This window comes from Prorops nasuta, unplaced genomic scaffold, assembly GCF_024137725.1.
Source record: "Prorops nasuta isolate Cenicafe-Biocafe unplaced genomic scaffold, Cenicafe_Pnas_1.2 PNAS00026, whole genome shotgun sequence".
In the NCBI taxonomy this organism is placed as follows: domain Eukaryota; kingdom Metazoa; phylum Arthropoda; class Insecta; order Hymenoptera; family Bethylidae; genus Prorops; species Prorops nasuta.
In genome coordinates this window covers 688,909-700,858 of record NW_027116823.1, presented here as the reverse complement: position 1 = coordinate 700,858, position 11,950 = coordinate 688,909, and the positions used below count along the sequence as shown (strand labels likewise).

At 44.8% G+C, this 11,950-nt stretch overlaps 1 protein-coding gene across 1 annotated transcript; it reads right to left on the bottom strand.

Moving 5' to 3' along the window:
* Positions 1-6,328: 6,328 nt before the first annotated feature.
* On the bottom strand, positions 6,329-11,476 carry LOC136782412 (uncharacterized). The gene is made up of 2 exons (XM_066741837.1): positions 7,833-11,476; positions 6,329-7,745 (listed from the first exon to the last, which is right to left on the bottom strand). The coding sequence occupies exons 1-2, from the start codon at positions 11,474-11,476 to the stop codon at positions 6,329-6,331; spliced, it is 5,061 nt and encodes a 1,686-aa protein (XP_066597934.1).
* Positions 11,477-11,950: the final 474 nt, after the last annotated feature.

Sequence of the window (11,950 nt, the reverse complement as noted above, 5' to 3'; positions counted from 1 at the left end):
TATGGGACTAGGGTAACTCACTTGCGATCAGAGAGTACATATAAAGGGGATATGCTAACTCACTTGCGGTCAGAGAGTACATATAAAGGGGCTATGGTAACTCACTTGGGATAAGGGAGTACTTATATGGGACTAGGGTAACTCACATGCCGTCAGAGAGTTCATATAAAGCGGCTAGGATAACTCACTTGCGGTCAGAGAGTGCATATAAAGGGGCTATGGTACCTCACTTGGGGTCTGGGAGTACATATAAAGGGGCTAGGATAACTCACTTGGGGTCAGGGAGTACTTATTTAGGGGCTAGGATTACTCACTTGGGGTCAGGGAGTACTTCTATGGTACTAGGGTAACTCACTTGGGGACTGGGAGTACTTATATGGGACTAGGGTAACTCACTTGGGGTCAGGGAGTACATATAAAGGGGAAAGGATAACTCACTTGGGGTCAGGGAGTACTTATAAAGGTGATATGGTAACTCACTTGGGGTAAGGGAGTACTTATATGGGACTAGGGTAACTCACTTGCCGTCAGAGAGTACATATAAAGCGGCTAGGATAACTCACTTGCGATCAGAGAGTACATATAAAGGGGCTAGGATAACTCACTTGGGGTCAGGGAGTACTTCTATGGAACTAGGGTTACTCACTTGGGCTTCAGGGAGTACTTCTATGTGACTAGGCTAACTCACTTGGTGTCTGGGAGTACATATATGGGACCAGGGTAACTCACTTGGGGTCAGGGAGTACTTATAAAGGGGCTATAGTAACTCACTTGGGGTCAGGGAGTACTTATTTGGGACTAGGGTACTCACTTAGGGACAGGGAGTTCTTATATGGGACTAGGGTAACTCACTTGCATACAGAGAGTACATATAAAGGGGATAGGATAACTCACTTGGGAACAGGGAGTACATATAATGGGGCTAGGATAACTCACTTAGGGACAGGGAGTTCTTATATGGGACTAGGGTAACTCACTTGCGATCAGAGAGTACATATAAAGGGGATATGATAACTCACTTGCGGTCAGAGAGTACATATAAAGGGGCTATGGTAACTCACTTGGGATAAGGGAGTACTTATATGGGACTAGGGTAACTCACATGCCGTCAGAGAGTTCATATAAAGCGGCTAGGATAACTCACTTGCGGTCAGAGAGTGCATATAAAGGGGCTATGGTACCTCACTTGGGGTAAGAGAGTACATATAAAGAGGCTAGGATAACCCACTTGGGGTCAGGGAGTACTTCTATGACACTAGGGTTACTCACTTGGGCGTCAGGGAGTACTTCTAGGTGACTAGGGTAACTCACTTGGGGTCAGGGTGTACTTCTATGGGACTAGGGTAACTACTTGGGGTCTGGGAGTACTTATAAAGGGGCTATGGTAACTCACTTGGGGTCAGGGAGTACTAATTTGGGACTAGGGTACTCACTTAGGGACAGGGATTTCTTATATGGGAGTAGGGTAACTCACTTGCGGTCAGAGAGTACATATAAAGGGGCTAGGATAACTCACTTGGGGTCAGGGAGTACTTATATGGGACTAGGGTAACTCACTTGCCGTCAGAGAGTTCATATAAAGCGGCTAGGATAACTCACTTGCGGTCAGAGAGTACATATAAAGGGGCTACGGTACCTCACTTGGGGTCAGAGAGTACATATCAAGGGGCTAGGATAACTCACTAGGGGTCAGGGAGTACTTCTATGACACTAGGGTTACTCACTTGGGCGGCAGGGATTACTTCTAGGTGACTAGAGTAACTCACTTGGGGTCAGGGTGTACTTCTATGGGACTAGGGTAACTACTTGGGGTCTGGGAGTACTTATAATGGACCAGGGTAACTCACTTGGGGCCTTGGTGTACTTATAAAGGGGCTAGGGTAACTCACTTGGGGTCAGGGAGTACTTATAAAGGGGCTATGGTAACTCACTTGGGGTCAGGGAGTACTTATAAAGTTGATGTGGTAACTCACTTGGGGTCAGGGAGTACTTCTATGTGAGTAGGGTAACTCACTTTCGGGCAGAGAGTACATATAAAGGGGCAAGGAGAACTCACATGGGGTCAGGGAGTACATATATAGGGGCTAGGGTAACTCACTTGGGGTCAGGGAGTACTTCTATGGTGCTAGGGTAACTCACTTGGGGTCTGGGAGTACTTATATGGGACTAGGGTAACTCACTTGGGGTCAGGGAGTACTTATAAAGGGGCTAGGGTAACTCACTTTGGGTCAAGGAGTAGTTATAAGGGACTAGGGTAACTCACTTGGGGTCTGGGAGTACATATAAAGGGGATAGGATAACTCACTTGCGGTCAGAGAGTACATATAAAGGGGCTAGGATAACACACTTGGGGTCAGGGAGTACTTATATGGGATTAGGTAACTCACTTGCGGTCAGAGAGTACATATAAAGGGGCAAGGATAACTCACTTGGGGTCAGGGAGTACTTATATAGGGGCTAGGGTAACTCACTTTGGGTCAAGGAATAGTTATAAGGGACTAGGGTAACTCACTTGGGGTCTGGGAGTACATATAAAGGGGCTAGGATAACTCACTTGCGATCAGAGAGTACATATAAAGCGGCTAGGATAACTCACTTGCGATCAGAGAGTATATATAAAGGTGCTAGGATAACTCACTTGGGGTCAGGGAGTACATCTATGGAACTAGGGTTACTCGCTTGGGCTTCAGGGAGTACTTCTATGTGACTAGGCTAACTCACTTGTTGTCTGGGAGTACATATATGGGACCAGGTTAACTCACTTGGGGTCAGGGAGTACTTATAAAGGGGCTATGGTAACTCACTTGGGGTCAGGGAGTACTTATTTGGGACTAGGGTACTCACTTAGGGACAGGGAGTTCTTATATGGGAATAGGGTAACTCACTTGGGGTCAGGGAGTACTTCTATGGTACTAGGGTAACTCACTTGGGGTCTGGGAGTACTTATATGGGACTAGGGTAACTCACTTGGGGTCAGGGAGTACATATAAAGGGGCTAGGGTAACTCACTTTGGGTCAAGGAGTAGTTATAAGGGACTAGGGTAACTCACTTGGGGTCTGGGAGTACATATAAAGGGGCTAGGATAACTCACTTGCGGTCAGAGAGTACATATAAAGCGGCTAGGATAACTCACTTGCGATCAGAGAGTACATATAAAGGGGCTAGGATAACTCACTTGGGGTCAGGGAGTACATCTATGGAACTAGGGTTACTCACTTGGGGTCAGGGAGTACTTCTATGGTACTAGGGTAACTCACTTGGGGTCTGGGAGTACTTATATGGGACTAGGGTAACTCACTTGGGGTCAGGGAGTACATATAAAGGGGCTAGGGTAACTCACTTTGGGTCAAGGAGTAGTTATAAGGGACTAGGGTAACTCACTTGGGGTCTGGGAGTACATATAAAGGGGCTAGGATAACTCACTTGCGGTCAGAGAGTACATATAAAGCGGCTAGGATAACTCACTTGCGATCAGAGAGTACATATAAAGGGGCTAGGATAACTCACATGGGGTCAGGGAGTACATCTATGGAACTAGGGTTACTCACTTGGGCTTCAGGGAGTACTTCTATGTGACTAGGCTAACTCACTTCGTGTCTGGGAGTACATATATGGGACCAGGGTAACTCACTTGGGGTCAGGGAGTACTTATAAAGGGGCTATGGTAACTCACTTGGGGTCAGGGAGTACTTATTTGGGACTAGGGTACTCACTTAGGGACAGGGAGTTCTTATATGGGAATAGGGTAACTCACTTGCGTACAGAGAGTACATATAAAGGGGATAGGATAACTCACTTGGGATCAGGGAGTACATATAAAGGGGCTAGGATAACTCACTTAGGGAGAGGGAGTTCTTATATGGGACTAGGGTAACTCACTTGCGATCAGAGAGTACATATAAAGGGGATAGGATAACTCACTTGGGGTCAGAGAGTACATATAAAGGGGCTAGGATAACTCAATTGGGGTCAGGGTGTACTTCTATGGGACTAGGGTAACTACTTGGGGTCTGGGAGTACTTATATGGGACCAGGGTAACTCACTTGGGGCCAGGGTGTACTTATAAAGGGTCTAGGGTAACTCACTTGCGGCCAGAGAGTACATATAAAGGGGCTAGGATAACTCACTTGGGTCAGGGAGTAAATTTTTGGGACTAAGGTAACACATTTGGGGTCAGGGAGTACTTATAAAGGGGCTAGGCTGACTCACTGGCTGTCAGAGAGTACATATAAAGGGGCTAGGATAACTCACTTGTGGTCAGGGAGTACATATAAAGGGGCTAGGATAACTCACTTTGGGTCAGGGAGTACTTATTTGGGACTAGGGTACTCACTTAGGGGCAGGGAGTTCTTTTATGGGACTAGGGTAACACACTTGGGGTCAGGGAGTACTTCTATGGAACTAGGGTTATTCACTTGGGCGTCAGGGAGTAATTCTATGTGACTAGGGTAACTCACTTGGGGTCAGGGAGTACTTCTATGGGACTAGGGTAACTACTTGGGGTCTGGGAGTACTAATGTGGGACAAGGGTAACTCACTTGGGGTCAGGGAGTACTTATAAAGGGGCTAGGGTAACCCACTTTGGGTCAAGGAGTACTTATTCTAGACTAGGCTAACTCACTTGGTGTCTGGGAGTACTTATATGGGACCAGGGTAACTCACTTGGGGCCAGGGTGTACTTATATAGGGGATATGGTAACTCACTTGGGGTCAGAGAGTACATATAAAGGGGATAGGATAACTCACTTGGGGTCAGAGAGTACATATAAAGGGGCTAGGATAACTCACTTGGGGTCAGGGTGTACTTCTATGGGACTAGGGTAACTACTTGGGGTCTGGGAGTACTTATATGGGACCAGGGTAACTCACTTGGGGCCAGGGTGTATGTGTGAAAGTTGATTGTGTGATGTCCGCGAGGATGTCTAGGAAGGGAGGCTTTAGAGTGGCAAAAAACAACGCCCAGGAAATCTGGTAAAAGGCACTTTATTTGATTGCGAAAAATAAATACAAAATAAAAATGCTCCAAAGGATGCTGAACAGTAAATGAGTAATCCACCCAAAGTTTGCAAATACGAAATCCCACCCTGTGATCCCCAGGTCCCAGGACAGGATTCTCCGAACCTGAGACTCCCAGGCTACGAAGAAAGAGAGAAAGGAAGAAGATTTCTTGGAGTCCAAGAAATCGACGATGGAGCGGAAATGCGTACTAAGAGACTTAGTGGCGTCGCAGGAAGGTAGTGATGGCTAAGCTACCGCGAAGAAAGAAAAGACAAAGTCTAGAGTCTAGACCGTTTAAATAGAGCCGCAAATTGACGGAACTCTTGGGGAGTTAATATATACAAGGGACACAAATTGTAACAGCGAGAGAGAGCTCTGCGCTGTGAGCCATCTGTCGGCCTTGATTGGAGGTAGGACCAAGAGAGACTGAGTGTGAGCAGGAGCGAGACGGCCTGAGAGTCCCAGACCGCTCGCGCCCCCACTCCGATCTCTAACAAATCCTCCCCCGCATTGACGATCCTGCGTCAATTCAAATGAATCTCGTAGATGTTAGACATGAAACTAAACTTATGTGCTAAAATTTGAAATGGTGAAAACACCGTAAGAACAAAGACCATGGTGGAGAAAAAAAAAAAAAAAAAACCTTTGAGCGAAGCTCCGAATATCCACCAGTGGTCATAGACTACCTCATTTTTTAACGAGGAGTTTGGCAGTTTTCAGCTCTAGCGCTGGAGTCCAGCGTAAGAGCAATTTTCCTTGGGGATCCCACGTCTTCCACTGCCGATATTTCAACACAGCGTGCAATGGTATACGGTGTGTGAGTCCGAAGGCTAAAACTGTAACGTACTTTGCTGTACGCTCCAGCTCCTTGGCGGTAGAATCGTATAAGATTCCCTTCTCCCAACTGCTCGCGTACAAAACAGCTAAGTCAATTGCTGGTGCTGGTGCACGAGAAGGTCCCGCAATGGGTTCCATGCTAACGTCAGCTGATTCTGGTTCGGGTGGACAGGGCGAATCTGAAATGAACGGCAACCTGGAGTCTTCTTCCTCCTTCGTTGACACAAGCAAATCCGGAAGTTCCAGGAGAGAGTCCACACAAGGAGCATCGTCCGAAAGACTCAAGTCACTGAAGGAAAGGTCCAGTACATCGGACGCGTTCGCTTCTTCACCCCAAACCTCACTTAAGAACATTTCGACGTTGTCGACTAAATTAGGCACCTTGTCACTAGCCATGATTACGGAGAACTGATTTAATAAGTAGAGCGTCAAGGTGAAGATGTACGATTCGGCAGATCAAAGCCGTTGGGATTGTTTGTCAATATTTGTATTTATGCCGGGAGCCTACACAATTGTGTTAGGCTGCGTTGAATCTGTTTATTAGCTGTTTGAACCACAGCTACTCTTGCTACTGAGTCTGAACCGATGATTAAACGAGTAATTCGGCCTAAGTTCCATTTGCAAGGTGGAGCGTTTGGAGTCTTAATTATAATGATGTCCCCTTCACGAAAATCGTTATTTCTGATTTGCCATTTTGGACGAGATTGTAATGATTGCAGATACTCGCCCGACCATTTTTGCCAAAAAAGCTCGGTAATCCGAGTGATTTTCTGCCATCGATTTAGAGTAGATTCCTTTAAATCTAGAACGGACATTTCGGGTGGAGCGAGTAAAGCGCGACCGACCAAGAAGTGCCCTGGCGTTAGACATTCCAAGCTTTCAATGTCATCGCGTAAGCGAGAAAGAGGTCTGGAGTTTAAACAGGCTTCAATACGACAAATCAATGTGGTCATTTCTTCGAACGTAGGAAGAAAAGTCCCGAGAATACGCTTTAAATGATGTTTTACGCTTCGTACTCCACTCTCCCACAGTCCACCCCAATGAGGAGTGGCCACGGGAATAAATTTCCATTCTATTTCGCGTATAGGTTCAAAATCTATAGATTGCGCATGTTTCAGAGAGCCTTGGAATGCAAGTTTCAATTCCTTATTTGCTCCTTGAAAATTTAACCCATTATCAGAGTAAATCACTGCGGGTTTACCACGACGTGAAGTAAAACGAGCTAGAGCCGCTAAAAATGCATCCGTATCATATTTGGAGACAAGCTCAAGATGGATGGCACGAGTAGCCATGCATACAAAAACAGCTATATAACACTTAACTGTTTTTGAGTTTCGGCCTTGATGCAGTTTTACAAGGAAGGGCCCGGCGTAATCAATGCCAGTATGTTCAAACGGATGGCTACGGTTTACTCGAGCAGTAGGCAAAGATCCCATGAATTGTGTTCCTAGCTTGGCACGCTGACGAACGCAAGTGACGCACCTATGTATTATGCTTTTCGCAGCGTTTCGTGCATTGATTACCCAATACTTTTGCCGCAATACTGTTAACGTAAGCTGTAGGGCACCGTGCAAGGTCGTAATGTGTATATGCCGAATGAGTAGCTCGGTTAAATAATTGGTTGGTAAAATAATGGGATGCTTTTGGTTGTCTGACAGGAATGAGTGTTGTAGACGCCCACCTACTCGGAGAACTCCTTGCACATCTAAAAACGGTGCAAGAGAAAGTAATCGAGAATTTGACGGAATTGACTTTTTGCCTTGCAACGTTAAGATATCGGTTAAGAAGGCAGCAGCTTGAATTATTTTCACAACACGCAGTGTTGCAGTACGTAGCTCGAGAGCTGACACGTGCGCGTGTTGACAAACATTTTTTCTACGCGCTCGATCTATAAATCGCAACACATAGCTAACAACACGGATTAGTTTTGTCCACGACGAGTAGTTACAAAGAAATGACGGTAAATCTCGTGTGACATGATTTGAATAGATCTACGAGGTCTTTATTTCCTCGTTGGTTTCAAACATTAAAGGAGAATTTCCCGATGACATTTCCCGAATTATTGAGGGTCCTTTCCACCAAAGCGCACTGTGTATTAATTGGCTTGGAGGAATTCCTCGCGAGTTGAGATCTGCAGGATTGGACTTAGTATTGACATAAGACCAATGAGCCTCTGGTAGACTTGATTGTATATATTCGACTCGGTTGGCTACAAAAACTTTCCATTTGGACGAATGTTGTGCAATCCAAGCCAACACGATTTGTGAATCAGAGAAACAAAAAATGTCATGCACTGAATGTTTAAGTGATGACTTGATATGAAGCATTAGTTTAGTCAGATAAGCAGCGGCGACTAGTTCAAGTCGAGCAATACTAATTGCTTTAAGAGGGGCTACTTTGGCTTTTGCCATTACGAGGCTGACTGATGTTTGACTATTATTGTTGTTGGTGAATTTGGCATACACCACAGCACTATATGATACATTTGAAGCATCACAGAACCCATAGAGTTCTAATTTATCTGCTTCACTAAGTTGACCATTCCAGCGCGGGATGGTGATTTTTGTTAATTCGCACATTTGCGAGTAATAAGACATCCATTTAGATTGGATAGGCTCGGGAACCTCGTCATCCCAATTAGGTTTGAGCAACCATGTGGATTGCATTATTTGCTTTAACACAATGGTGAACGGTGAGATCCAGCCTAAAGGATCGTAAATCTTCGCGTTTTCCGAGAGTAACATGCGCTTTGTTAACTTAGTGATGGAAGAAGGCGAAATTATAAACTGAAATGAATCAGAGCTGGTATTCCAAGATATGCCCAGCACTTTGCTAGTTTCGTTAAGACTTTCGCTACTAAAATTAAGATTAGCGTTACTAGAATCATTAGAAATTTCTTGGAGAGCTGAGCTTGCTGAATTGAAGGCCCATTTACTGAGCTCGAATTTACCTTTATCCAACAACTGAACTAATTGAGATTGGATATTGCGTAAATCCGCAAGGTTGTTAGCTCCAAAAAGAATGTCATCGACATAGATTGAGTGAAGTAAGGTGGACTTCGCATCTGGGAAGTCATTACCATGTTGATTTGCGAGTTCCTGCACTACCCGTGAAGCTAAAAACGGTGCAGGTCCGGTACCGTATGTGACCGTGTTCAATTGATATATTTGAGTATTTCCAGAATCATCTTTCCAAATTATAGCTTGGAATTTTCTGTCTTCCGGACGGATTAGAATTTGGCGAAACATTTTAACAATGTCTGTTACGCCAACAAAACGAAAATCACGCCAATTCATAAGAATGGCCGTTATATCTTTTTGTAATTTTGGCCCTACTAAGAGTACGTCGTTGAGTGATAGACCACTCTTAGTTTTAGCGGACGCATTAAATACGACACGTATTTTCTGTTTTCCATTCTCGAGTTTAAATACTGCGTGATGAGGCAGGTAAACCAAGGAGTCTGCGTCAATCGCGTTTGTTGTGACCTTCTCCATGTGTCCTAACTGCTCGTACTCTCTAATGAATTTAGTATAGCTTTCAGACTGCTCAGGAGATTTGTTAATGCGACAGAGAACTCGCTTTAAAGCTGATTCGGCGATGCTGCGAGAGGCTCCCAGTGCCGATTTGAAGGACTCTGTCTTGAAAGGCAATGCAACCTGATAGCGGCCTGATGGTAATTGAGTAACGTTGCTCGCGAAAATGTCCTCGCATAATTGATCTTCAGGGGTCAAACTATAAGTGCTAGGAACTTCTTCAATCTCCCAAAAATCTCGAAGCGTTTTATCGAAGTCACAACAATGAAGAACGTTTACTGTTGCAGTATGCGTGGGCGACGCGAGTGTACCATACACAACCCAGCCAAATAACGAATCTTGTGCTATCAGTGCACGGTTCGATGAATGAATTATTTGATTCAGTAAGAGCTGAGGGCAATAATCTGCACCAATTAAAATATCAATTGGATTTCTCGCAGAAGCATATTCGTCCGCGAGGTCCAGAGAACCTAATTGAGGGAATTCAAGCGGTGAATACGACCGAGGACTATAATTCGTGATTTTTGGTAAAATTAATGCCGTCACTTTGAGTGAGGCCTGATCGTGTTTGACTGACTGTAAGATGAGTTCAGCTTTGCTCGAGACGTTCCGTACCGCACCTCCTGTGACTCCGTAAATCGTTGCATTAACTTTGCGGCGTGTAACTCTTAATAACTGGGCTAGATTTTCCGTCATGAAAGACGTTTGTGAGCCCGGGTCGACTAAGCCTCTAATCATAATTTGACGGCCATTTGGTGCTGTAGCGCGCGCAAGAAAAGTTGCAAGGAGTGCCGTGCGTTCATCCATGGCGCTCACATGGGCAACAACAGAAGTCGAAGGCTGATCAATGGTTTGAAGACTGGTGGGTGCATTAGCTTGAGATGGATTACGTTGAGACGTCGGGTTAGATTGTTTCTCAAAATGCAGAAGCGTATGATGTGCCTTGGAACATTTTTTACATCGAGAATTACTTCGGCAAGACGATATCGAATGACCAGGTCTCAAGCAATTGATACAAAGTGAGTTGTTCTGCGCTGCTTTGTATCTGGCTTGAGGGTTCAAAGCAATAAAGCTGTTGCATTGATAGAGAGGATGATCCGCGTCACAATAAAAGCATTTTGGTTTATCAACGATTGCGTTGAGTGATTTCAATGACTTAGGGCGAGAAGTTTTATCAGTGTTTTGTTTACTACCTTTGAACTTGTTACTGATAGATTCGAGCATATTAATCTGCTCGGTGATGAACTCCAAGAACTGAGTGAAGGAGGGATATTTCAAAACACGTTTTATTTCCTTCTCCCACTCTACACTGAGAATTTGATCTAGTTTATTTGAGAGAATGTGGACTAATATAGCACTCCAACCATCAACTGGATATCCTAACGTCCTCAGCGAGTCAAGCACAACTATAGTGGTATCGCGCAGTGTTTTCATGGATATGAGGTTGTCAGAAAAGACTTTCGAAATGAGCGTTAGTTTGCTAAGAAGGTTGGACGTAATAATTCGTTCATTTGTGTACCTAATCACCAACGCATTCCATGCTGTTAAGTAACTATCGTTACTGGCGGCTAAGGATCGGATTACTGAGCTAGCTTCTCCTTGAAGACATGCCTTTAAATAATGAAACTTTTGAACACCTGGTAGTGTCGAATTATCGTGAATCATTGATTTGAAAGAGTCATAGAAGGTTGACCACTCAGAATAGTCACCACTAAATTTGGGTAAATCTAGCTTAGGAAGTTTCAATGAGGGAGCATGGGTCTGCCCTGCAGTGACAGGAGCGACTTGCTCGCCGCTTAAATTCTCGATTTGCTCTAAAATGTATTCTTCCGCAGTTAAATACGCCGTCATAGCTCGCTCATAAGTATTCTGCGTCGTATAGTTAAACTGCTGCAAATCTTTCTCCGTTAAATGATTAGTAATCGTCACATGATTCGTTTGTATTTTCGCGAGAGTTTCCTTGGCACTAGCCAGACGACCATTTAAATAAGGAACGGTAAAGTTACCTACACCCCGCTTTTTGGTGTTGACCAGTAGCCGTTCTAATTCTGTGCAATAAAGACCAACGTGACCTGCGCACATGAGGATTTCCTCCTGCGTTACCATTTTGCCACCAGAGACACTCCCCCAGTCACCTCGAAGAATCACCAATCAAAATTCAACTCAATGGAAAATGTACCGGTTATATCCGGCTCGAAGGACCAGAAATTTGTGTGAAAGTTGATTGTGTGATGTCCGCGAGGATGTCTAGGAAGGGAGGCTTTAGAGTGGCAAAAAACAACGCCCAGGAAATCTGGTAAAAGGCAGTTTATTTGATTGCGAAAAATAAATACAAAATAAAAATGCTCCAAAGGAGGCTGAACAGTAAATGAGTAATCCACCCAAAGTTTGCAAATACGAAATCCCACCCTGTGATCCCCAGGTCCCAGGACAGGATTCTCCGAACCTGAGACTCCCAGGCTACGAAGAAAGAGAGAAAGGAAGAAGATTTCTTGGAGTCCAAGAAATCGACGATGGAGCGGAAATGCGTACTAAGAGACTTAGTGGCGTCGCAGGAAGGTAGTGATGGCTAAGCTACCG